Below are 27800 nucleotides of genomic sequence, written 5' to 3'. Positions count from 1 at the left end.
TATTCAAAATCAGAACAGGGTCAAGACCTTATAAAGGTCTCTCACGCATTCGCGCACACACACACACACACACACACACACACACACACACACACACAGACTCTCTCTCTCTCTCTTTTTCCATCTCTCACACGCGCACACACACACACACACACACACACACACACGCACACACGGACTCTCTCTCCCTCTCTCACACACACGGACTCTCTCTCTCTTTTTCCATCTCTCACACGCGCACGCACACACACTCACACACACAAATGCCTGGCAGGGTCAAGACCCTACACACACTTTCTCTCATACGCACTCACACCGACTCACACACTCACCACAAGTCAGAAATGCCACGCATACACTCAGTGTAATGTGACATGACTAATCACAATGTTAAACTGTCATATCACCCAGCCTGTGTGTGTGTGTGTGTGTGTGTGTGTGTGTGTGTGTGTGTGTGTGTGTGTGTGTGTGTGTGTGTGTGTGTGTGTGTGTGTGTGTGTGTGTGTGTGTGCGCGAGTGTGTCTGCTGTTCCCTTTATAATTTTCGTCTGTATCTATCAGTCCGGTCTCTCTACTCTGACTCACACTGATCTGCTGCTGATTATTTATAATAATTAATAATGACTTTTGTACGTTTTGAGTTCCGTGAGTGGAACAGCAGTTTAATTTTTGTGTGCGTGTCTGTGTGTGTTTGGCAGGTGGTGGTTAATGGAGTGTCCCCGACCCCTGGAGACCAGGACAGGGAGGACACTGAGCTCATGGCCATCTACACTAAAGAGGGACAAGCAGCTGATAAAGTGAGCATAACATCCCCACCCCCCTCCCATTATTTACCTTAATTCTCTTTCTTTTTTTATCTGTCTTTCATTTCGACTGTCTTCTTTCTATCATTCCTTCTGTTTCTGTAATCTTTTAATCTTTTTCTGTAATGTTTTTTTTTTTATCTTAAATCTTTTTTTCTTTATTTCTTTTATCTCACATCCAGTCTCTTTCCTCTGTCTCTCTCTCTCTCTCTCTCTCTCTCTCTCTCTCTCTTAAATCTTTCCTCTTTAACTCATTCGTCCCCCTCTCTTTTATCTCGTTTGTTTAAATTTTGTATCCAGGACAATAAGTGTGTGTCAGATGTATATCATGATGTCTTTTATTTTGTTGTTTTGTTGTTGTTGCTGTTTTTTTTTTTTTTTTTTTTTTTTTAATTAAAAAAAAAAATTAGAGGAACTCTGTTTCAGAATTTAGAGTCATTGCATCCCTGTCTCTCTCTCTCTCTCTCTCTCTCTCTCTCTCTGTGTCTCACCTTCTAATGACCAACTGAGACAGTTTCACGCTCCTCTTATCTAATTATCTGCTCCACTCTGGCCTCCTACAATGTCTTTCCCCCCCTTGGAGAGCATGCTCCCTATTCACCATGACTCTGCGTTTTTTCGCACACGTGCAGGAGGAAATGAAAGATGAAAGCAGGCAGATCGTGATCATGTGATCGTCTCCTCGGCGTTAGAGGAAACTTCTCCTTTTTCAACCTCCGTCTCAGGTGTCCTGTAGTGCCCACCTGATACTTTCTGTTATATTAAACACTTATCAGGCAACCGGCAACTAATGCAGCATCAGAGTGAGAAGACCTGATTTAAAAAAAAAAAAAACCTTTACTTTTACAAAATAATTTATAATTTCTTTCCCCCCCTTCTCTTTATTCCTTTAAAATTGATTGTGAAAGTTTGTACACCCTTAAGACAAACTTGACAGTCTGATAATGTATGTTAAGATATTAAGAGGAAAATTAATTCTGGCATCAGCTCGTAAATCACTTTACAGGCGTTGTGAAAATCGAGCTGTTTTTGCACTTGGCGCTACTGATGTCTCTGTTATCCAACTGCTATCAGTCTAAGACTAAATTATCCTTGAAGACTTTAATTATAAAAGCGCAAACTGATTTCAGAACAGCACTGATGATCATTCAGATGAACACAACTGTTGTATTGTAGTCGCCCTGACTTTTTTTTTTTTTTTTCCTCCTCATGCGTTTCTCTTTATTGTGTGTGTGTGTGTGTGTGTGTGTGTACTTGCCTAAAATCAATTTAAAGAAAAAAAATCACCAAGTGATCATCTCCTGAGACCAGAGAGTGGTTACCATAGTAACAACATTGCTGACGTTTGTGTTTGTGTGCCCCCCCCCTTAAAGAGCTCCTTATCTGATACGGTGGACAGCACAGACAGTACAGACGCCAGGAGAATGGACATGATCTACACCATAGAAGACACTCCACCCTGGTATCTGTGCATCTTCCTGGGTTTACAGGTACACCAACAGTTACCTTACACACACACACACACACACACACACGCGCGCTTAATTCTGACTCGGACACTCTGTAAAGTCGCCCGGACCCTCGGTTGACTCGGTCAGGGATTTGATTCACTTGGACATTTCATAGAATCCCATGGACACTGAATTAACTCATCTGGACACTTAGTTGACTCACTCGAACGTTTCAGAAGACACTTAACTGATGGACTGACCAAAAGGCTCCGAGACGTTTGATTGAATGACCCGAACACCTCCCTGACACTCAGGTCAATCCCTCAGATGTGTGGCAAAAAGCTCTCAGACACTCAACTGTCCCACACAGACATTTGCGGGAGAGGCTGAGACACTTAACTGACACTTGGTTGACTCACACAGTTGACCTGTGCACTTGCATGCCGACACGTAACCTTTAAATACCACAGCTTGGCTCAGTGTTATAATCACACTGGCTGGTTTTAGTAAGCACATACTGTGTTCACTCTGTAATTGAAGACATGACTTTTTTTTTTTTGCACACACACACATAGGCCTTCAATTGTTGCGTTGTGTCTCCACAGCACTACCTGACGTGCTTCAGCGGGACGATCGCTGTGCCCTTCCTGCTGGCGGAGGCCATGTGTGTGGGGTTCGACCAGTGGGCTACAAGCCAGCTCATCGGCACCATCTTCTTCTGTGTGGGCATCACCACCCTGCTCCAGACCACCATCGGCTGCCGGTGCGTTTCTGTCTGTGTCCGTCTTTATTTCCGTGTGTGTCTGGATTGTGTTCCCTGCTCGATAACATCATTCTGACTGAAACACTTAAGAGAGAGAGAACCTAAGAGACAAATCACTCTGTGGATTGAGGAAGAGAGAAACGTGAGGAAGAAAAAATAGTGCAAAGATAAGATGGATAAAAATAGATCGCACCTGCTTTTCCACACACTTATTTTCTCTTCCTCTTTCTGTGTTAGTCTAGATTCTCTCACCACCTTTGTCCCTTTTTCTGCATTTATGATTAGTTTTGTTTATCTGGTTTTTTTTTTTTAATCATTTTTCTTTTGCCATGACACTGAGATGACGTCGGTCTGCTCTCTCTCTCTCTCTCTCTCTCTCTACCTCGCTCTGTCTTCTGCTTTCTCATGTTATGTTTAAACAACCCTTGCTGTGTCTCACCGCCCGTCCTCCACCCTGCCTCAGGACACGTCCGCCCCAGGACAAGGTCGAAGCGGTTTCGTAATAAAAAAAGGCAGTGTGTTTCATGCAGCGTGCTGCTTCTAATGAATGTCTAGTGAAAGAAGAAGTTCCTGAAACAGATGTTTGAGTAGACTGACTCATCAACACAGCAGAAGAGTTGTTGAAGTCTCGAGTACGTTTAACAATAATATTTGTCGCAAAGTACGAGGAGCTAACGTGCGTAAAATAGAGCCAGGGTGCCAAAACTTTTAATCTGTTAAACGCAGAGTTGTGCCTTTTGGCATTTCATCAGAGATATAGTGAGCAACGATCTGATCCTTAATCTATCTCTGATCTGCTTACATGACCCCAACTGACATCGCGCACACGCACTCTTGCACGTATACACACATGTTCCGAGCGAGGTGAATGCACCGGGTAACCCTCCTGCCCTCGCTCTTCTTGGAACGCCAAGTGTGTGTGCTGGGTGCAGCTGTGCACACACTCAGAAACCACACAAAGTTCATCCGTGATTCTGTTTCATCACCCGGAGTTTATCCGAATCGATCGTGCTTTACATCAAATGCATGTTTGTTTTTTTTGTTGTTTTTTTTGTTTTTTTAATATATATATTTCATATGAGCTTGAGGTGCCACAGGGGTGATTAGGCATCTCTGGGATTTGAGCCCACACCCTTGTGTCGAATATCACGAGTTGTGTGTGGCTGTGATGGAGCTCATCAGGTCTCAAGTTATAACAGCGCCAGTGAACCATTGCCTTGATACTGGAGACATCTAGTGGCTAATATGTGGTACTGCAACAAATGTTTAGTTACATGGATCATCCAGTCACAAAAAAATAATAATAATTACAAAAACACAAAGCGCACCCACACACAAACAAAATATAAGAGTGAGTGTGTGTGTGTGTGTGTGTGTGGAAAAATTAGAGAGAGAAGGCCTTCGTATGTCCATGATGATGTTCCTGCTGATGACCTTGTTGGATGCTATTAATAACGTTCTCGTGTGTGTGTGTGTGTGTGTGTTTCTCTTTACAGCCTTCCCTTATTCCAGGCTAGTGCTTTTGCATTCCTCGCTCCAGCCAGAGCCATACTTTCCTTAGACAAATGGAAGTGTAACGCAACAGGTATTACACAAAAAACACACACAAACACACACACACACGCAGGTGTGCGTGCAGTTAATTCCCCTGTGTTTTTTGTTGCCGCAGATATTCCTCTGATGAACAGCACTGAGCTCATGCACACAGAGCACATCTGGTACCCCAGGATAAGAGAGGTGAGTCCAACCACGGCCAGGTTCACTTTAGATGTGAAGAGACAGAGGACAGAGAAGAGAGGGATAGAGACAGACAGGGAAAGAGAAAGAGAGAGAGAGAGACAGACAGTGTCAGACAGTGAGGTGGTGAGAGAGAGAGAGACAGGGACACAGACAGGCAGGTATGTGTGGCAAGATGGAGATAGAAGGTGTAAATGTTTTATACTAACAAGACGGTGTGAAAATGAGAAAAAGGAAAATGAATAAAATAAAACACCTGTTTTCTCTCTCACGCACAGGCACATCTTTCATTTTTCTTCCTGTCTCAGTTTTCCTTTTTTTCTCCCTCTTTGTCAGTCTTGTTTATCTTTATTTCTCGTTTGCTGTCCTTTTCCATTGTCCTTGTCTCTTTGTCCCTTTTCTTTATTTGCCACTCTTTGTCTTGCCTTTTGCCTTATACCCTCTCTAGCTCTCTTTGACTCTTTGTCTCTCATTTCCACTTATTTTGTCTCTCCCACGTCTCTGGCGTGAGCTGCTTTTGCTACCTGATGAACCGCAGGTTTTTGCGAGCGAGTGCTTTTAGTGTTAAAGTTCAGAGTGGTTTCACAACTGGATTTGCTAAGCGTGTTTGGGTCCCGTGGTGAAACATGGGCTTTCCCCCGGGTCGGCCCGAGCGAGGTGGATTCGATTCCGCCGGTCATGAAAGAGTCTGGAGTCGGCCGTAATCAATGATCCTTCCATCCTCGGCTTCCTTCACATCTCCCCTCTCTCTCTTTCCTCTTAGCCTGATCAACTCCACTCTCAAATACAATTTACTCACTGTGTACACACTGAGGTCAGAGAATAGCTGACTCTGACTCTCTCTCTCTCTCTCTCTCTCTCTCTCTGTAGATTCAGGGAGCTATAATCGTGTCCTCCCTGGTCGAGGTATGTGTGGGAGCGCTGGGGCTCCCCGGGTTGTTGTTGAAGTACATCGGGCCGCTCACCATCACTCCCACCGTGGCCCTGATCGGCCTCTCGGGCTTCCAGGCTGCGGGGGAGCGCGCGGGCAAACACTGGGGCATCGCCATGCTGTGAGTATCACATGGACACACTCAAGAACACGCCGGTGTAGAAAAATAATCAACATGATCGAACTGCGTGACTCTTTATCTCCTGTTCTAATTCATTTATATATTAAACTTTAACACTTAATTTCTCTTAAAAAAAAAAAAAAAATGCTGTTTGCTTGCGTCTCTCTGTGGTCAGCAGTGTTCCTCCCACCCCCCTCCCCCCCTGAGTCAATAGTTTAAAAAAAATAGTTTAACACATATTTATGTAAGCATGATTTATCATGTTATACAAATTGTGTGAACTATATATCTATATATATATATATAATATTTTTTTTTAAATCAAAGTACATTTAAAGAAAATATATACATACATACATGGTACACTTTTTTTTCTACCAATAAATAACTAAATTATACAACTACAAAATAACACAATTACACATAAGAATAGTAAAAAAAATTAATACTTTTATTACAGATCCAATTTACTTGCATCTATATTTTCAAAGAGGCTCAAAAATGGTTGCCAGACAATATAATATTCCTAAGTGGGTCCCTTTATGGAATAGCAATTTTTTTTAGGTGAATAAAATGCAAGATTTTTATTTTCCAAATTGTGAGTAACAAATAACAATGAATTTTTAATTTTTTTTTTATTTCGTGATTATGTTTAAACCCTTTTATAAAATATTTCTGATGAAGTATTCACACTTAAAAAGTAACGGGAACTATTAAAACAAAAACATGGGGATTTAAAAGCTGTGATATTCTTAGAGTTGTGATTAAATGTGTTTTTTATTTAATTTAATTTTTTAAAAGTTTTTAACTGAGTTTTGGAACGGCTGGTTAATGTGGTTAACTGTTTAACATGAGGTAAAGCTTCTTTGAGAAAACGTCACCATAGCGTTATTTATTACATAAACTACTTCCATAGCTTATATGTTTTGTTTGAGTTTATTGTTAGTTACAGATTAATGAGTATTGTTTAGCATTCAGGACAAACCTTTGATCAGTCTGCTGAATCAACACTGATCTCTTGTGACCAATCCGAACTGAGAATTCGTCAGTGCTGTAGTAAAAACAAACCTGAGTTACTGACATTAATATGGTGTTCATTACTCTTTATTGGAGCGTCTAATACTTCTTTGTAACAAGAGTGCCCTCTACAGGCCATCTGTATATGACTATTGTAGAATTCAAGATTCAATTCAAGAATGATGTGTTTCTAATCGTGTGTGTGTGTGTGCGCGCGCTTTCTTCTCCAGGACGATCTTTCTGGTGCTGCTGTTTTCTCAGTACGCCCGCAACGTGCAGCTGCCGCTTCCCATCTACAAAGCCAAGAAAGGCTGGACCTCATACCGCCTCCAGCTCTTCAAGATGTTCCCTGTGAGTCCTTCTGCCAAACACACACACACACACTCCATTTACTCAATGTAATGACCCTGTGTCTGACAGTGTGCTAAAATATATTACATGTACTTTAACTATACTATGTTGTAGCGATTATGTTAAAGATAGTGTGGCTTTTTTTGGAGTTCAAAGGATGAACTGGTTAAATGTATTTAAAACAGCTTTACATGACACTGTAGGAGCTAGATTAAGATGTGTGTGAGGATTTAACTATGATGATGTCATTTGGATATAAATCCAGTGAGGGAGGGCAAATAGAAATAATAATGTCATATGTTCTTCGAGTCAGTGAGAATGAACTGGTTCTAGACGTCTCTGGAGTGCTCTATGCGGGGTCTGGTTACAGGATTACGCTCATCATTAGTAGTCTGGTGGCACCAGATGGCAGCCACCGGTGCGCTCAATGAGCCGCCTGGCATCAGAGTAGGGTCACACCTGCGCCAGGCTCTGTAACAAAGGCACCGCTCATCACACCTGGCTGTCGGTTCATCGCGCCCCACTAGTGGGGAATTGGGGGGCAATGAACGGGAGGGAATTAGTGGAAAATAATAGTAAAATACTTATTCTAATTTATGCTTTTCTTTATTGACAATAAAGATCGGACGCTCAAAACTAAACAATCACATGCAAAGAAATGCATCATTAATATAAGTAAATTAAATAACATCAGAGAAAAAGTGGAACCATAGTGCAACAATAACGGTTTAACGTCGGCATGTTAATTGCAGAGGAACAATATATAAGGAAAAATTCAGTATTGTATATGTCATTTCATTTATTCCAATGTGTATGCTGATGTTTCTGTATTTTTGTTGAAAATGAATATTTTATCAGGCAGTACTAGTCTGGCATTTCTAGTTTCCAGTGCGGCAACAAAGTTGCTTTTTGATCCTTCAGGCGCTGAACAGAATGGAAGATCAATATCGTTCTACGCTTTTTGTTGCTGTGCGGCATTTTGTGATGATCCCTAAATCATCCGTTGCGCCGCAGAGAATAATGGTGTTTATGCTTTTAAACATGTATAATTTAAGGCGGATGTAGCTTAAAGACAATGTAGAGAGGAACTATATGTGGGTATCTTATTTGCGAGTTTATTTATGCAGCTATTGAATTTGGTGATGCGAATATCTAACTAACTTTACCACAGACACAAACCGGGTCAGTAGCGTACTGTATGTAGTGAGCATAATAACGTCAGTGGTTACACAAAAAAGCAGGTGATTCAGCACTATCAAAGATAGCCGAAAAGACAATATGATGAAGCCTATGTTGCGCTTGAATTCATGGTGAGGATGGTGGGGGCAGAGGAGAGACCTGTGTGTTTAGTGTCTTAAACTACTGGCGGCAGACAGCACGAGACCCGACAAAGTAGGAAGACACTTAGAAACAACACACCCCAGTCACGGTAATAAGCCACTCGACTTCTTTGAAAGAAAGCTCTAGATAAGTGACGAAGTAAGCCTGTTATAACAATTGCACGTGTATTTTATCTGTTTTGAACTTGGTGTTATTTGATCTTATTGGTTTAAAAATTGATACTTCAATAAATAGTAAACTTGGCCGATTTCGTTATTATTTTGTTGACAAGTGGGGCTTGAAAATTCGCCCACCCCATTAAGTGGGTAATGACAGAAAATGTTTGAGAACCACTGATTTAGAGTAACCAGCCTCAGAAATGACCAATTACCAAACATTATCATCCTGATACACGCATCGCCTTCAGAATGCACTGTTTGAATTATTGGGTGCACATGGTCCCCCAGACTGGTTCGGTAGTCCTTGGCAGTGATCCGCCTATCTAGCACAAGTATTGAGCCTTTAGGGAATGCCATGATATTGCAGCCCAAACCATCACTGATCCACCCCCATGCTTCACTCTGGCCATGCAACAGTCTGGGTGGTACGCTTCTTTAGGATTTCTCCACACTCCAAACTGTGCTATTACTCTGCTAATTAAACCTTCACGCTCTGCTCTTACTGGTGGAATGTGCAATTAATGCAAATTAGCCACCAAGCTGGGCAAATCTAGCCATGAAACCTCCAACACGAAATTGGACAGTGTTTCAGTTTCATTGTCCAACCCCTGTTTGTTTTAATATCAACTGTTCAAAGGAGATTATTGTGTATTTTAGATAAACGTCTTCAGTGTTGGCGTTCAAAATAACAATTAATAAAAATAAGGAACGAGCATGGAGTTAGAATGTCATCCCAAACTTTTGAGCGCTAGTGTGTATAAATAAATGCAATGCAAAAGTGGAACAAAACACTCTAACGGACCTGATTCTAACATTTATCATTGACGTTTGAGACAGTCGAGTGTGTTAATGTAAGTCACTCCGGTGAAACTTAAAACTGTCAAACTGTGTTCATCTAGCAGTTCAAAGTAAATTTAAACACACTCACACACTCTCTCTCTCTCTCTCTCTCTCTCTCTCTCTCCAGATCATCATGGCGATCCTGGTCTCCTGGTTCCTGTGCTTTATCTTCACGGTGACAGACGTGTTTCCTCCACAGAGGGATCAGTACGGATTTTACGCCCGCACAGACGCCAGGCAGGGCATCCTGGCAGTCGCTCCCTGGTTTAAAGTTCCCTACCCATGTGAGTGTGTGTGCGGAATTCTTTTTCCAGTTTTCTTTATTTTTTTGCGCAGTTTCGGCCTCACTGGCTGCACATCCCAAACGCAGGATTATGGTGAAAATTTTATAGCAAATAAAACAATTGTGTTAAATTAAGCAATTAAATGTAAACACCATATTTAATAATTTTAGGAATTTATGATTTATAATCAGCATCTTTGTTTTCTTTGTGTAATTACACAGGAAACCAGGTAAACATAAAGCAAATTGATGATTTTATTATTTTCTCCCCCATATATGGTGTTTTTTATTTATTTTTATTTTTTTTCCTTCTTCTTTCTTTCTTCTTTTTTTTTGGCCGTAGTTCAGTGGGGGTTTCCGACAGTTACTGCAGCCGGGGTGATCGGGATGATGAGTGCCGTGGTCGCCAGCATCATCGAGTCTATAGGAGATTATTACGCCTGTGCGAGGCTGTCCTGCGCCCCGCCTCCTCCTGTGCACGCTATAAACAGGTTCAACATGCACACATACACAGAGTGCCCTTGGGCTGCAATAAAGCATTCAGGATCGAGGCGTTTTTTACACATATGAGTTTGTTATGAAGATGAACGACGCGCTGTGTATGTTTCTTGCATTAATTCTACACAGGAAGCCTCTTATACGCCCGAAACAACCTGAACGTTTGGGCTTTTTTTACTTTCATGTAGCAGACGGGGGATTTGTATTTTTTTTTTTTTTTTTTTTAATCGATGGAGTAATGGGTGAAAAGAATCTTAGTTTTTCTTCCTATCTGGAAGTGGGCATTTGTAAACCAAATTTAATTTTTTCATAGGAAATAATAGAAACTCAAATTATTTGTTCCACAGCCCAAAAAAATAAATACATAAAAATAATTAACACAAAATATAAAGTGAAAAAAAACAAATTAACGTGCAATTTACCCTAAAAAAAAAAAAAAAAGTAAAAAGAAATCCGTTTATGCGCCTGCACGGATGTTGATTATACCAGTGGGAGACGCGCATTAAGACCCAGCAGGGAAGACGATTACCCACAATTCCGCAGCACAAGAGAGAGAAAAACCATTGGCTCAGTTCTGATCACGTGACGCTCGGCCTCAAAACAAGAAGTGCATGCGTGATACATGATACTCGGCACTCGTAAACCAAGACTCGTTCGTTTTCCAAGTCAAAAATTTATTAAAAATATTTGCCCGTCTTGCGCTACAATCGCAAACCGCGTTACTCGCAATCTAAGGTTTCACTGTACTACAAATGACAAAGCTCAGGGCTGTTTTTTATACGGAGTCCTGAAGTGACCTTTTGTGTTATGCACTACAGTATATTGTTGACACTTTTTCTATTTATAAAAAAGGGTATAAACAAACTTTAACACTAAAAACCTCTATAAACATGTTTAGGCTGCATTGTAAATGTAATTTTTATTATTATTATTTTTATCAATATTATACAGTCGTCAGTGTTTCTTTTCGTGTTTCCGTCTCAGGGGGATTTTTGTCGAAGGCATGTCGTGTGTTCTGGACGGTTTGTTCGGGACAGGAAACGGGTCCACGTCCTCCAGTCCGAACATCGGTATCCTGGGGATCACAAAGGTACCTGAGCGCTGTAATAAGAGCACGATGTGTGTGTATAGAGGGGACGATTGTGAATGGCTGATGTGTGTGTGATTGGTGCAGGTGGGCAGTAGGCGTGTGATACAGTACGGAGCGGTTCTGATGCTGCTGCTCGGCACAATCGGGAAGTTCAGTGCTCTCTTCGCGTCCCTACCGGACCCCGTGCTCGGCGCTCTCTTCTGCACGCTCTTCGGCATGATCACAGCCGTGGGTTTGTCCAACCTGCAGTTCATCGACCTCAACTCCTCACGCAACCTCTTTGTCCTCGGATTCTCCATCTTCTTCGGGCTGGTCCTTCCCAGCTACCTCAGGGGAAACCCTCTCGTCACTGGTGGGTTAAAAAAAAAACCACACATGCGCGCAAACACACACGCACGCAATTATAAGGGTTGTTCAAGTCAAACCGGGACTTGTGGTGAAGGCGTAAAAGCAATCGACGTTTACAGAAGACTTGAATCACAGTACAGTGATGAGACTCTTAAACGCAGTTAAACATTTTAATGGTGCAAACATCCTTTAAAGACAATCCTGGCAATAGTTGTACAATGAATCCAACTCCTGATTTTTAAAAATCGCCGGATAACTTGTCGCCAGCTTGTGGTAGAGCGGCATCTCTCTGTACACACACTCATTCCCATTTGCACATAACAGGGACTTGGAGTTAAGTGATATTACCTGAAAGTAGTCCATATAACTTACTAAGCTAAAGTGTACAGTAGAAACAATGCAAATATATTTTAACTAGTGTTTTTCCACAAGCACTTCTATAAGTGCTACTATAATTGGCATCTGCTTATGTGTCTCATCTTGAAGATGGTAAGTAAATCATGCATTTGGGTCATCTTAAAATTATTAAGGGAGTTCCTGGGAGGCCAGTGTTTCAGAAGTGAAACAGCCAGTCCAAAAGAGAACTTTTAACCAGTGAAACACTGGGATAAGTGCATGAGTGTAGCAGCGGATTATATGGAGAAATCAAGGGAGTTCTAACTTTATATAATCAAAAATCCCTGTTTGACTCGATCGCCGCTTGTTTTTCATAGCTGTGTAAACTTTGAGCGGCCTCCCTGAAGTCTTCACTTATAAATGCTGCTGTGTTTGGATTGTTGTGTAAATTCCATCTCGAGACCCCTTTCTGCCTTTCGTTGTCCCCCGTCATAGGAATCGCGGAGGTCGACCAGGTGCTGAACGTTCTCCTGACCACAGCCATGTTCGTCGGCGGTTCTGTAGCTTTCATTCTGGACAACACTATCCCTGGTGAGTGAGTTCTGCGTTTAGCGGGGGATTTTCCTCCATGTGTATGACAATTTGCAAAAATAAATGTGTATGTGCAGGCACTCCGGAGGAGCGAGGGGTCCGTAAGCTGAAGCGCGGCTCGTCTTCCGGTGCATCCGAGGTGAAAGGGATGCGATCCTACGACCTGCCGTTTGGCATGGACTTCCTGCGGCGCCACAGCGCCTTCCAGTACCTACCGATCAGCCCGACGTTCAGCGGCTACCAGTGGAAAAGACTGGGCGGAGCATGTCGAGGACGGGGCTGCTCCCGTGGAGGAGATGAGGGCGGGGCTGTGAGGACGGAGGCAGGAGAAAGCAGAGTGTAGTGCAGAGAGTGTGTTCACGCTGTTATTAAAGCCCAGTGTGTGTGTGTGTGTGTGAGACAGAGTCGGTTACAGCATGGAAGACTGGTGGGGTTAGACTATGTGCTAGTCTAGTTTTCGCACCTGTGAACTTTTTACACACACATGCACGTTATTTTGATCTTTACTATAAAAACCCTACAGATGGCGCGACACTACAAAGTGTTTAAATTTTGGGAAGTCATGTAAACATTCCACCAGGGGGCGACAATCTTAGAACGTGGAATGGAAACAAAACACACACATTACATTCTTCTTCTTTTCTCTCTCTCTCTCTCAGCAAACCTACACTGCACTGAGAAATGCAGTTTACACGTTTTGCTCGTTTTCAGATTTAAAACGAAAAAAATGTATATATCGTGATTTATCTGATTTATGCAAAGGTTTGCAAGAAACACTTTTTTTTGAAGCAGTTCGTCAATCTTATAATCCTCTAAACGCTCTCAGCTTGTCTCCTGTCCGTGTCTGGTGTACTGAGGTTTCGCTGTCGATGTGACGTGTTGCCGACTTTTAGTCGTTTTACAGATTATTAGTGCCGGTTTAACTTTACATAGAGTCTCTTAAGACAGGACACGAGCAGCTCCAGTAACGTTTGATTTGGTCAAAAGAGCAGAAAATGGCCAGGAGGGTTTTGTTGGAGGCATGTGAAAGTCAATACGTGTTTTGGTGTCTTATGTTTGATTTCTTTACAACTGCATGAAAGCTATGAGACTTTCCCAGATTTTCTGCTAAATACCAAGCGTTTAAAGTTTGGAGAAAAGTATATGCTAGAACAGACTACAAAAAAAAAAAAAAGTATGCAAACTTTTTGTAGTTGTCGCTCTTGCCTAAAGAAACACTTGACTTTCATGGAGTGAACAGAATTTTCACTTCATCAGCGCTGTGTTGAAGTCGCGCTACACTGAAACGCAATCGATCGTTTTATAAGATCTGTTCATGCCGTCTGTCCAATGTGTTTAACCATCAAGATGTATAGAACTGATGATAAAACTCTTCTCCATGTCAAATAGAACAATATCGTCCTGCGCGAATCAGAATCTTTGACGTGGAACAATGTTCTTTATGGTCACCAGAAACGCTCCGTGGTAAAGTTTGTCTACGGAAATAAAAAAAGTCACAGAAATATCTAGAAAAAGTTTTGAGAACTTTTTTTTCCCTCTCAAGGGCGAGACAGACGTCTTCTAGCATTAGAAGTTAATAGTTGACAAGCAGACATCAGACGCCAAACGTGTCTCAGGTGATGGACCGTGTTTCACAAAGCCAAAAGCGTTTGTCATGACCTGTCTAATGCGCTTCTGTTTAAATAGTGCCACCATTAGGAGCTTTGATATCAACATCACGAACTGGAGTTTGGTCTTGATCACTATAAGCATTTTTTTTTAAAATTATTATTATCCTGTCACATTTGTACAAGCGTCGTTTTTCTCAGCAAAGCATGAGGCCGAATCAAACTGTTTGCAAATTACAAGCGCACTCAAAAAAACACAATTTAAAAAAAAAGAAAAAAAAAAGTCAAAAACACGTCACTAGAGACGACTGCTTCACTTCTTACTTTTCCTCCAGCGAATACAGAAGCATGTTTGGTATTTACTGTGTTTATTTCTTTTTGCTAAGCCGAGCGTAGGCGGACATGAGAAATTCCACAGAAAAAAAACAGAATAGTCTCACCAGAGAGAGAATAAAAACTCAGATAACGATTAGTTTTTTTTAATTTACTGGAATGTTTTCTCACGACTTTACAGCTGAACTGGTGCTCCATTTGAAAAAAGGTCATTCCACGTGTTTTTTTTTTTTTTGTTTTTTTTTTTAATTATGGCGCAGACTTTCTCGCACTACTGGATAAACTTGTGATTTCCAGGGCATAACTTAGTTTTTTTGTTGTTCATTTCGTTTATGTGGTCAATGTTTTCATTGGATGCACTTATGAGGACTGTCTTATGTTGGAACCGACATCTGTTTCGGTTTACCGAATAGTTTTACCCAAAATTTCTTGAGCTGCACCAACAAGGGTTAAAGGATTTTGTTAATCTGAGTTTTACATTAAATTCAGGCTGCCTACTTGATCATTATCAGAATTCAAAATGTTTTGTCTTGACCTACTTGACATTTGTAATAATATTGCCGTTTCGCTTTTCCTTTTTTTTTTTTTATTAGAAATTATCGTCAAAACAAGCCATTTTCCTTCTGTAAGGACTATTTACATTTCCCTTATTTACAACCCTGTTAAGATTCCAAATCTTATTTTAAGAGATTTTTGTTTTTACGGAATTAGATTTCTTATTTATACCGAGTGTTTTGAGAGAGTTTAAACCTCATTAGCAACTAAAACACATTTTTAGATGGAAAAATAATCCACAATGTGACAGAAGAACCATGGTTAAACATGGTTTAGAGTTATTTTATTAAAATCCTGGTGAAATCTCGATCTTTTGTCGGTGCAGCCCAGAGGCCGTTGTACATTTCCACAGCCGCTCTTTGTGCCAGTATTAGGGACGTTACAGACGCGGAGCGAGGTGTAAACCTGGTGTTTACAGCGCTGCAAAAAAAAACAAAAAAAAACAAGGCCTTGAACCACAGAGTATAGTGCTAAAGTCTTGACCCCCCCCCCCTCCTCGAAGAGCCTTTATTAGTTTTTTATGTATGTTTGTGGAATTGTTCCAATTAAAAAAACCTAACTTAAGGCCTGATCCAGTTAGAAACAGGTGCAGATGATGACAGACGATCAGGCTGGTGATTAGTATATTGATAATGCTGAGTGGTTGGAACAGATGAGAGGGGAAATGAGGTCGCTGCTGAGGGTGTTACATAAACAAGCAATTTTTTAATTGCATCTTTTACCACTTTGCGGCCTGTTACAGTAAAACATTTTGTTTCCATTTCAATTTTATTTAAAATGATAATTTGAAGAGGGGGCTCAAGACTTTTGCACAGTATTGTGTGTGTGCATTTATTTAGAAATTTTTTGTTGTTGTAATTATGTTGTGTTAAGCCAAGCAGCATGATGCAAATATTACAACACAATACTTGCGTCGATTTCTACAGGAAAAAAATTGCAGTGTTTATTAATTTTTCTTTCAAAAATAAGTGTTTACTGCTGAAAATAGGGTACAGACTACAAAAAACACTAAAACGTTTTTAAGTCAAAATTACTTCAAATATCACCTTCTTGTTTCGGTCACTGTGTAATGATTTATTTTCTTACTGTGAGAAATTTAAAAGTTTAAAAAATATACAGTCCTGCTGCCATCAATCCTAATTCCTTTACATTTTTACACATTATCGTGTACACATGGAAACATGGAACTGTTATTTATTTTTTATTCCATTTTCATGAGGAAATCTTACACTGTTGACTCCTTTCACGTTACAAATTTCAATTATTGTGATTTTTTTTTCCTTCTGATTAACTGTTAATTCAGACAATCACATTTCATTTTAAATGTTATTTAAGTTTAATTAAATTCCAAATCCACACCAGTTTATAAGTATAGTTTTTAGACACCACCGTTAGTCTAAAGTTACCGTAGTTGTGGGGGGGATTGATGTCAGATAAATGTTGAAATCGATCTGAATCACATTTCTAATCTTGGCTGTAACAATTGATTGAAGTGATTTGTTCAAATTAAATAGTGAAATATTTTAAAAGGAAAAAAAATAGTTTTGGCCCCAAACATTATTTTGACAAATTAAGAATTTTGTGTAAAAATGTTTTATTTTTGAGTCAAGTATTCTATTTCCTTAGTATCTGTATCAATGCGTTATAATGCAAATAATCTACATTTCTACAAAAAGTTTTTTTGAATAAATATTCCAGGTTAACTCTATGGTTCAAATCTTAAATTTCTGTTTCAGGGTACATAAATATTAAAATGTTTTCGTTCATATTTAAGATATTTCTAATTTGTCAGGTTTTTCTTTTTTTTGCAGCGAACATTATTTTGTGGGCGGAGTTAATGAGAACACTAGGCCGCTTATCAGCCTGTTTTTAACGTCAAGCCTTTTCTCGTGTAAATTAGAGCTGTAAAACCGAACTGTTTTCCTGAGCAGTTTGTCATGTCCTCTTTTATTGTTCATTCTTCAACAATTATTGTTTTAATAGGTTCTTGAATGCTGAATGCGACTCGGACGGGCCGTCTTGTTAAGACCTCTTGCTTCCAGTGAATAACGGCAGTTGCCACGGTAACCCTTGCTGTGATTTACGGTCATAAGCTTTGAGCACATAATTGGGATTATTTTTTTATTATTATTTAATTGGCAGTTTTTATTATTAATATGATGCAGAATCCTGAGCTTTGACTCTGAGGTCGAGGGTGAAAGGTGGTGAGGGGTCTCAGTAAGACAGTCATAAGAGGATCAAAATCTCTTCAGTTATTTTGAAGGGGAATCTCTCTGAATAATATACTGTTATCTATCTGAATTGTTGATATCTTTCTGTTTTTCTCTTGATTTCTTTTTTTATATGATTTTTGTTTTTAATGCAAAAAGATGTAACAAATGTAAACGTAAATATTATAATACCATGCTGTCAAGCGCACCATTTTTGTTATATTTTTATTTAAGTGAAAGGAAAACTTATGTTTGTTTGTTTTTGTTTTTTGCCTCTTTTTGAAAGAAAGTTTTTAGAATAGCTACTTTGGTTAGCTAGAACATTTTTCATAATGTATTTTTCTAACATTGCTTCCAGTTTGATGTTAATTGCAAAATAAAATGAAGACCATTTTAGTGCAAAAGTTTATGATGAAAATATGGGTATCATGAGTATACGGAGTAGAGTACCAGGGGCGTACTTTACGCCTGGACCAGACTTTGTGAATACTAATTGTAGCGACTGTTTTATTCCTTGCTCCTATAATTATTTAAAAAGATGTTGCACAATAAATTTGTGTGTGTCTCGTTTATTTCTCAGAAAATGCACGTCAGTTTTGGGGAGAGATGTTTTTTTTTTTTTTTTTTTTTTTTTTAAGGATTTAAAAAAAAAAAAAAAAGTGTGTGAAATAAGAGAGAAATTGGAAGCACGTGATATCGGCAGATTTTGATAACCTCCCAATATAATTTATTTTAAAAATTACTGAAGCGTTAATTTTTTTTTTACTGATTTTCAGTAGATCAAAACAGGAATTATACAAAATCACAAAAAAATCAAGTTGCAACTATGTTTAAAAACAGAATGCAGTATAATTTCTATTTAACTAAGTCAACAAAAAAATGCAGTTAAGTCTCTTTATATGTGGAAATTCTTATAAAATAAAAAAAAACTTTATTTGTTACAGCATCAGATAAAACTTTTCCCCCCTCTGGTATCTAAATCCAGCCTTCCTGATCTTAGCCAAAAACTTTTACTTTTCTCCATAATGTCTAGGAAAGCGCAACCCCTCTTTATTTATCTTACTTATCATAAACTAATGTCTAGACCAATTAGCCATAGCATTAACATTTGATTATTAACCATAAACCAATAAACTAATGACAGAATCATGGACACCCAGGACTCATTCCTGCCTGGTTATGATAAAAAGGTATTTGGACTCCCAGCCATCATCATCATGATCATGAACCACAGCATCATCTCGGGCATAATTATCACCCATAGTACTAAACTCACTAAGGAAGTAATTTATAAAAAAAAAAACTTTAAGGTGTGTGACACTTTATTAATGAATTATTTTTCCATCTCATCACAGCACATCTTGAAATGTTTCATTGCACTTTTTTGACGCTTGTTACAAAACTCTGACGCTGGAGACTCAAACAAAATGTTGAACGTCTCCTTACAGAAAACATCACAGCATCAAAGATTGTTTTCTTGTAAAATTGGCACAGTTTGTTACTCCGTCTGTTATATTTCTAGAAGTTACAGTAGATGTATTTAGAATCAGTCACACGATGCTTGTTAAACTATTAGGTGCCGCTGTGTAAAAAGCAGCTGTGTCTGGCTCCTGACCGCGACCGTCTGCTTTAACATGATTATCGCTGTGTGTGTGTTACAGCGCCAGAGCCGCTAGTGTTAGTGGCCTAAATCCAAAATGGCTTCCAGCTGGGTGTGTAGTCACGGATTGAGCTGAGGGGAATAATAATAATAATTATTATTATTATTATAAGAGCCTTTTGGAATGGGGGAGTCACTGATCAGGGAGGAAAGCATTTGATGATGTTTTTGAGGAAGACTGGACTGGAAAGTTGGCCTTAAAGGACAGGGAATCTGAGGAGAGAGACAGAGACATCTATAGATGGCGGTGATGCAACTTACAGAACTCCAACTAGATCGAGAGCGGTACTGAGAGGAAGCGTGTCAATGAAAAAAAGGGGTGTGGAAGTGATGGATAAAGCAGACAAAGAGTTCAAGAAACAGAACAAGAATTTGTTTGCTTTAAGAATCCGGGAAGATGAGGAGGAACGGGACCTGCGGTTGTTGGTGATGTAACCAACCTACTGGATTCCAACCACCATTAAACAACAGGGACGCAGAAGAAGAACCCGATCTCCCGTTGGTATTCTAATTCTTATAATCTTGAGGATTGTCATGATGCTTTAATTACACAGTTATATTAATAAGGCTATAGCTAGCTAACTGATTCATGTGACTTCAAAAAACAGAAACAAAAAAATGTGGTTAAATAATTTCTTACGCCATATGCGCTTTAAGAATGACATCGTAATCTCTTCCTCAAATGTCTTTTAAAATGTAAAAAACAAACAAAAACATTGCTGAAATAAATTATGTAATTTATCTGAATAATCATATGTTCTTATTATTAAGCTGTATTAACTGTTTATTTGAATTATTACACTTTTTCAGCAACAACAGACATACCTGCTCCTCTGGACCAATCTGGCTATAGTTGAGGGAATTCCCCTCATTAATTATTCATAAGGCGGCGCGAGGAAAGGGACAGTGATGCTGCGCGCTGATTGGCTGAGCCGGGATCCCCTCATTAATTATTCTGTTCTGTGAACAAAGAGGCGTTAAAAGGCGCGCGCTGGTTGGCTGGTGCAACGCACGCGGGCAGAAACAATAGTGCGCGCGAGAGGGGATGGTCCTGGCGCGCGCCTCCTGGGGCCACGGTCAGAAATCACTCGACTGAGTCGACTCTTCTGAACACTTTTGATTCAGTGGGTTTTGATTGAGTTTGATGCATGGTTACTTTACAGGTCAAGCTTGGTTACATGATACTAGGGGAATAAATACAACGGACACCATTGGCCTACACAGTCCCTAGTTGGACCTACAGAATTTCCGTGATGGATGGATGGAAGTTGTATATCAGATAAATGGAGTAATTAAAAAAGCATTTATAATAACATGCGTTTTGCATTGTGTTGTCTTACAGCATCTTGTCTTAACTTCTCTAACTTTATTTAGTCATACTTTGCCATGGCTTGGCTTATTTCGTCTTGTCATATCATACTGTCTCTTGTACTTTCTTTTGTCTTGCCTTAAATTGTCTTGTCTTCCCTTATCATGTCTGGTACATTGTCTTGTCTTACATTGTCTCATCTTGTCTTCCTTTCTGTCCTTGTCCTACTTTCTCTTGGCTTGCCTTACATTGTGTCATCTTGTCTTACCTTATGTCTTTGTCCTACTTTGTCTTGTCCTATATTGTCTCACCCCGTCTTCCCTACTTTCTCTTGGCTTGCCTTACATTGTGTCATCTTGTCTTCCCTTATGTCTTTGTCCTACTTTGTCTTGTCCTATATTGTCTCACCCTGTCTTCCCTACTTTCTCTTGGCTTGCCTTACATTGTGTCATCTTGTCTTCCCTTATGTCTTTGTCCTACTTTGTCTTGTCCTATATTGTCTCACCCTGTCCTCCCTACTTTCTCTTGGCTTGCCTTACATTGTGTCATCTTGTCTTCCCTTATGTCTTTGTCCTACTTTGTCTTGTCTTATATTGTCTCACCCTGTCTTCCCTACTTTCTCTTGGCTTGCCTTACATTGTGTCATCTTGTCTTCCCTTATGTCTTTGTCCTACTTTGTCTTGTCCTATATTGTCTCACCCTGTCTTCCCTACTTTCTTTTGGCTTGCCTTACCTTGTGTCATCTTGTCTTCCCTTATGTCTTTGTCCTACTTTGTCTTGTCCTATATTGTCTCACCCAGTCTTCCCTACTTTCTCTTGGCTTGCCTTACATTGTCTCATCGTGTCTTCCTTTATGTCTTGTCCTACTTTGTCTTGTCCTATATTGTCTCACCCTGTCTTCCCTACTTTCTCTTGGCTTGCCTTTACAGTACATTGTCTCATCTTGTCTTCCCTTATGTCTTGTCCTACATTGTCTCACCCTGTCTTCCCTACTTTCTCTTGGCTTGCCTTACATTGTCTCATCTTGTCTTCCCTTATGTCTTGTCCTACTTTGTCTTGTCCTATATTGTCTCACCCTGTCTTCCCTACTTTCTCTTGGCTTGCCTTACACTGTCTCGTCTATTGTTACCTTGTGTTGCCCTGCCTTACCTTTTTTTGTCCTAAATTTTTTTTTTTTTTTTTTTTTTGTCTTTATTTATTAAATGGGGATCTGGAAAGGTTAGTGAAACTCAAGACCACACGTGTGAGGGAGTTGTTGTGTGTTCTATCTATCTATCTTTATTTATTTAGCATTATTATCAAATATTTTAAACTAATCTAATCTAATATAAGTAAAAGACTCCAACTGAATGGAATATTTGGTGAATCGATTCATTTGTTCGACTCGCTTAATGGAGTCGTTAAAAAAAAAAAAAAAGAACCGAGTCGTTCTCGCCTCACTCCCACCACACCCCCCCCTCCCTCTCGCCCCCACCCGCCTCATAACACCAGCCTGGTTGTTGTTTGCGGCGCGCGCGTTCGGTGTTCTCGAGACGGGCGCGCGCTCAGCGAGGAATCACCGCACGCGCGCGGGATCAGTCACGAACCAGCAAACCCGTCAGGCCGGAAGTGCGCCGCACGTGCGTTCGGGTTCTGCTCGGAGATTCACACAGAAGGAGAGAGAGAGAGAGAGGTGTGTGTGTGTGTGTGTGTGTGAAGAGAGAGAAAGCGTGGACATCGGGAGGGATCCTCATCACACACACACACTCACGCGCAGCAGCAGCAGGAGTCACCCGACTGGTAAGTGGACATGAGACACTTGTGTAATGTGTGTGTGTGTGTGTGTGTGTTTAAAGAGATGTAAAGGCGGTTGGTTAGTGTCTCGTGCGAGCTCGCGCAGATCTCTCTGAGCGCGCGATCAATAGATCCCAAGAAAACATGGCTCGCGCTGTAGCGCGTTACTGGATCCTCAGAGATCTGCTGCAAGAAAAGGAGTCAATAATAACAGAAACAACAACAACAATAATAATAATAATAATTATTATTATTTAGTCCATCTGTATCAACAAAATAAGAACAGGAGATATCTTGTTTGTTTGTTTGTTTGTTTGTTTTTGTTTGTTAAGATGCACCACTTCCAGATGCACCCTGGTCTCCCCCTCTGTAGCCGTGTCGTATGATTTGATGGTTAATGGCTAAAGATCTGAACCTAGGAACAGCATTCTGTGTATCTGATCAGATCTCATCTCTTCCCTCGGTATCGGATCCAATCTGATCTACTTTGAGTCAGAATCTGAATTTTTTTATGAAATTATTCTCCAAATATGTTGTGACACACACACACACAAACACACACACACACACACACAAGGAATTCGATTCCGGCTGTTTGTGACTGTTAACATACCACAACCAAGCTGTTTGTGACCTACATGGAGCACTACACATTTATTACAATTTATTATAGATAATAAATGTAATAAATACATTTATTATAAATAAGGACACTTTTCCCTAACATTCTTGGCATCCATGGTGCTATGTCTGCACAAAATTTTGCACGAAATGCGAAAAACCCCCCCACAAAAATACATAAACTTGCTTCTCTTGGCTTTTCACTGACGCAAACAAGTTTTGAACGGCACCCGGACTTAGCCATCATTCAGTTCGTTTTCTTGTACGCTGAAAGTGCTTCACAATAAAGTATAAATAAAATAAATAAGTAAAAACATGCCGAGGCAAACGTCTTGCAAATTGTTTGTTTTTAAGGCGAAAATTCATGAGGCTGCCCGTTCATACAGTATGTTACTACTGTACCCTCTTGTAAGAACACAACATTCAATAACTATACAGATAAAAATAAAGACCGAAAAAAAAATCCTTCGAGTATGTAACAGATACAGTACATAAAGTGAGTGGTGCAAGGAACTGTAGTGTGCATCACATATAATCAGTATTGCAATGATTATAATTATAACGCATAATCACCTCTGATGCTCCAAGAACTAATGTTTGTGTTGGAGGACTTTTATAAAATTGTGTTCATGTGTGAGGCGTCACAAAGCATCAGACGTGCTGATGGTTTATAATCCAGCTGTGGGAAAGTAGGTCAGATCTGATCTGATAGCAGGCTGGAGCGCAACTGAGGTGCAGCACGTTAAGCCGTGTTAAATCAGTTGTTCTTGTTGTTGGTGTTGTAATGGAGCTCCAGTGGGTCTGTTCAGTCACCCCGCAGCTCCACGGTCCCCAGTCTGTTCCTGATCTCAGGAGACCGTGCGTGTGTGCATGTGTGTGTCTGTGTGTGGAGGGTCTCACATGTTCTCCACATATCTGTATAGGTGTTTCTCCCCCTCAATTCTTCTTCCTTTTGTTCTCGTTCTTTACACTGATGCAGAGCTGAAGACTGTTATGCTGCATTGCTAAACTAGCGCTATAGCTCTTTTGCCTGGTAGTCACGTGACTCCCATGATGTCAGTCACAACAGCAGACATCAGAAGAACCGCTATGACATCAGGCTGCTATGTGTTTTCGATGATAATTAGGTTAGAGGTGTATTTCGGAGCCAAAACCCCTTCCAAAAAGATGATGGCGTATTGGTTAGCGTGGTCGGCTTGCACCTCCAGGGTCCGGGTTCGATTCCCACCTCGGGGTCTGTGTTGCTGAAGTTTGCATGTTCTCTCCCTGTGCTTGGTGGGTTTCCCCTGGGTACTCCGGTTTTCTCCCACAGTCCAAAGACATGCAGATTAGGCTAACTGCCGTTCCCTAAATTGTCATAATGGCGATTGAACCCTTAAGTAACAGAAATGAAACACAGAAATGACGAATATACCTTCAGCATCTGGAGAATTCGGCGCCTGATGTGCCGGATGGCACGTGCGTGGAACAAAATACCAAATACTAAAAAAAGCAACCAATAGCTTCTGTTCTGCTGATTATTTTCATGCGCCATAGTAGTTGAGATATTGACTAACTTATTCGAAAAAAAAAACAAGTGTGTGAAAATGGATGAAGGTACTAATAATGTTAATTTGCAGGTTGATTGTATCATAACGTGACTACCTCAGACGGTACAAATATGTGATTCCCCCTAGATTTGGTGGCATTTGCTAACGTTAGCATTAGCGTTACCTTATTCAGAACATCCCGTGCTAAAGTTACACTTTATGAAATGACGCAGGGGTAACGTTACTAACACTGACATTTTAAGGTTTTTAGTTAAATATAAAGCTAGTGCACTATGTAGGGTGTATGCTTGTTCCACTTACCAAGTAGTGCCCTTGATCAGGGGTTAGAGAAGGGTTAGAGATTCAGACTTGTGTTAGAAGCTAGTTAGAGCTGTAACTCGAGGTACAACACGGACGGTTCAGAGGAAATTTGGAGCGACATACGGATTAGGACGATTTCAAAAGATGAATATTTGAGACTTTAGGGTTCTCTAGTTCTGTATAAAACCCTAGAACTCCTTTAGTTCTGTATAGAACCCTAGAACTCTTTTAGTTCTGTATAGAACCCTAGAACTCTTTTAGTTCTGTATAGAACCCTAGAACTCTTTTAGTTCTGTATAGAACCCTAGAACTCTTCTTTTAGTTCTGTATAGAACCCTAGAACTCTTCTTTTAGTTCTGTATAGAACCCTAGAACTCTTCTTTTAGTTCTGTATGGAACCCTGGAACTCCTTTAGTTCTGTATAGAACCCTCGAACTCTTCTTTTAGTTCTGTATAGAACCCTCGAACTCTTCTTTTAGTTCTGTATAGAACCCTCGAACTCTTCTTTTAGTTCTGTATAGAACCCTAGACCTCTTTTAGTTCTGTACAGAACCGTAGAACTCTTCTTTTAGTTCTGTACAGAACCGTAGAACTCTTCTTTTAGTTCTGTACAGAACCGTAGAACTCTTCTTTTAGTTCTGTACAGAACCGTAGAACTCTTCTTTTAGTTCTGTACAGAACCGTAGAACTCTTCTTTTAGTTCTGTACAGAACCGTAGAACTCTTCTTTTAGTTCTGTACAGAACCGTAGAACTCTTCTTTTAGTTCTGTACAGAACCGTAGAACTCTTCTTTTAGTTCTGTACAGAACCGTAGAACTCTTCTTTTAGTTCTGTACAGAACCGAAGAACTCTTCTTTTAGTTCTGTATAGAACCCTAGAACTCTTCTTTTAGTTCTGTATAGAACCCTAGAACTCTTCTTTTAGTTCTGTATAGAACCCTAGAACTCTTCTTTTATTTCTGTATAGAACCCTAGAATTCCTTTAGCTCTGTATAGAACCCTAAACCTCTTTTAGTTCTGTGTAGAACCATCGAACTCCTTTAGTTCTGTACAGAAGCATAGAACTCTTCTTTTAGTTCTGAACAGAACCCTAGAACTCTTTTAGTTCTGTATAGAACCCTAGAACCCAGAACCCTTTTACAAGCTCCTGTAGAACTATACACTGTTATCTATTATCCAGGACCTCATGATGAGCTTCATTGCTTTTAAAGAGATCAGTGATTTATGAGGAACAGATGAATGCTGGCTTGAGCACACACACACACACACACACACACACACACACACACACACGCACACGCACACGGTGAACTCTGGGACCGCAAGCTGTTAAACTCATAAGCCGAGGGAAGGAAGAGAGGAGGAAAGTCTCCCTTGTTGTGGGCTGGCGAGTGTTTTCAGTGTCGCCATGACGATCGGAACAATAGCAAAGGCGCCCGGGAGGTGATGGAGAAACGGGGTGCTGTGATGTGACCCTTTGTGTGTGTGTGTGTGTGTGTGTGTGTGTGTGTGTGTGTGTGTGTGTGTGTGTGTGTGTGTAAGTGCATGAAAGACAAACAGACGTGATTTGGATCTTGATAGAGAATGAAGGTCAGCGAGCAGTGAGTAAGTACTTTGGAATCGGAAAAACCAGGCCGTCGGTGATGCAAACGCGGACGGAGATTAAAGACAGACGAAGATATTTACACAAACACACACACGCCCATGTGCACACGAGAGCTGGTTGAAGTATTAAAAAAAAATCAGACCTCTACATATAGAATCAGACAGGAAAAAAAACATTGTAGGAAAGTCAGTTGTGAGTGTGTGTTTGTTTGGCTTAGCACTCAGTTTGTTCCTCTTCCTCTGGCATTTCTTAAACATCCCTCCAGACCACTCTATACACACACACACACACACACACACACAAATACACTTTTGACCTTGCTCAAACACTCACTTGGTCTAAATAAAAAGTGCAGAATTAGTTTAAATTTTTTGTTAAATCTACAAAGTTCAATTTCAAGCTTGCTGGTTTGATCAGTGAAGGAGTTTTTGTTTTTGCACGACTTTATTTTCCTCCCAGTGCACCACTTGCACGTTACAGCAGTTCTGGGGGGTTACTGACACTCGCTTCAAGCCATTCTCACAAGTTTGGGAGTTCCTGGGAGGCCGGTGTTTTAGGCCTGAAGCAGGCAGGACAGGATGATGAGAAAACTTCCTACTGCATGATGAGTGGATTATATAGAGACATAAATATAATAACTGTGATCTGTTATTCTGCACAACCGAAACTCCTGCTTTGACTCGATCGCGCCTCGTATAAACATAGATCATCCTGTTCCTGATTCCTCACGCATCGTCTGGCGCACGAGCGGCTGAGAGCGTGGTTACGTAAGCGCAAGAAGAAGAAGCAGCAGCAGTGTGGTTTGAAAAGACGCCTGGAGTTCTTGATTTATCTCGGGGCCTGAACGTGTGACTTATCAGCTGATAAGGACGAATGGGGAAGTGGGAACTGGAGCCGTGTCTTCACTGTCCTCTTTACTACGGCAGAACGCCGTCTCGAGTAAACTCACCTCGTCTGTGCAAGACAACACATCCACAGGCTCGATTAAAAAAAAGAAAACAAAAAAAAACACACACTATCAGCGTCAGTCTGGCAGCAGAGCACTGCTTATTCTCACAAGTGTTTGTGTAATGGGTTGGACATGTTGTTATATAACTAACAGGAAGGAGGGAAGAGAGAAAGGAAGAGAGAAAGGAAGGAAGGAAGAAAGTGTAAGGAGGCAAATAAATAATAAAAAACAAAAAGTGGGAGGGATAAATAGATGGATAGAGAAATAAATAAATGGAATTATATATTATAGACGGGTGGATACAGAGAGACTCTTGCATCTGAACACACACTGTCTTCTCTGCAGCTTTGACCTCAACACACACACACACACACACCTCCTCCTCCTCTCCAGCTCTGACCTGCCAGACTTCATCTAACGTGTGAAATATTAAAGCAGCTGTTGGCTATTCTTAGCTGATTGCTGTTAAATATTTCATCACGACTGAACGCGTTAGTGTGTAAGGAACACGGGCGGGGCAGGGACGCTTGGTTGGGTTCTTACATCACACACATGCACATGCGCACACTCATGCGTGACCTAGAAGGAGCAGACGGCGTGGCGCGAGGTGTGTGTGATGACGACAGGCTCGACCTGTGGTGGAAAGTTGTTAGCATTCATTATGTATATC

General features: G+C 40.5%; 2 protein-coding genes across 5 annotated transcripts in view; both read left to right on the top strand.

Moving 5' to 3' along the window:
• The window catches only part of slc23a2 (solute carrier family 23 member 2), a 29684-nt gene extending 14986 nt beyond the window's left edge, over window positions 1-14698 (top strand). For all 3 annotated transcript variants that reach the window (XM_053504039.1, XM_053504038.1, XM_053504037.1), the window contains exons 3-15: window positions 698-796; window positions 2176-2292; window positions 2859-3016; window positions 4513-4601; window positions 4686-4753; window positions 5624-5805; window positions 7053-7173; window positions 9640-9796; window positions 10139-10286; window positions 11278-11383; window positions 11468-11735; window positions 12563-12658; window positions 12736-14698. In XM_053504039.1, the coding sequence (XP_053360014.1) occupies window positions 698-796; window positions 2176-2292; window positions 2859-3016; window positions 4513-4601; window positions 4686-4753; window positions 5624-5805; window positions 7053-7173; window positions 9640-9796; window positions 10139-10286; window positions 11278-11383; window positions 11468-11735; window positions 12563-12658; window positions 12736-13001 (1875 nt within the window). In that variant the 3' untranslated portion in view covers window positions 13002-14698. The remainder of the gene's footprint in view (window positions 1-697; window positions 797-2175; window positions 2293-2858; window positions 3017-4512; window positions 4602-4685; window positions 4754-5623; window positions 5806-7052; window positions 7174-9639; window positions 9797-10138; window positions 10287-11277; window positions 11384-11467; window positions 11736-12562; window positions 12659-12735) is intronic.
• Window positions 14699-21819: 7121 nt separating this feature from the next.
• The window catches only part of rassf2a (Ras association domain family member 2a), a 20877-nt gene continuing 14896 nt past the window's right edge, over window positions 21820-27800 (top strand). For both annotated transcript variants that reach the window (XM_053504603.1, XM_053504602.1), the window contains exon 1: window positions 21820-22111. The gene's annotated coding sequence lies outside the window, so the exon portion shown is untranslated. The remainder of the gene's footprint in view (window positions 22112-27800) is intronic.

Source organism: Clarias gariepinus, chromosome 9, assembly GCF_024256425.1.
Source record: "Clarias gariepinus isolate MV-2021 ecotype Netherlands chromosome 9, CGAR_prim_01v2, whole genome shotgun sequence".
In the NCBI taxonomy this organism is placed as follows: domain Eukaryota; kingdom Metazoa; phylum Chordata; class Actinopteri; order Siluriformes; family Clariidae; genus Clarias; species Clarias gariepinus.
The sequence above is the reverse complement of the archived record's forward strand: the minus strand, read 5'-3'. Positions and strand labels throughout refer to the sequence as shown.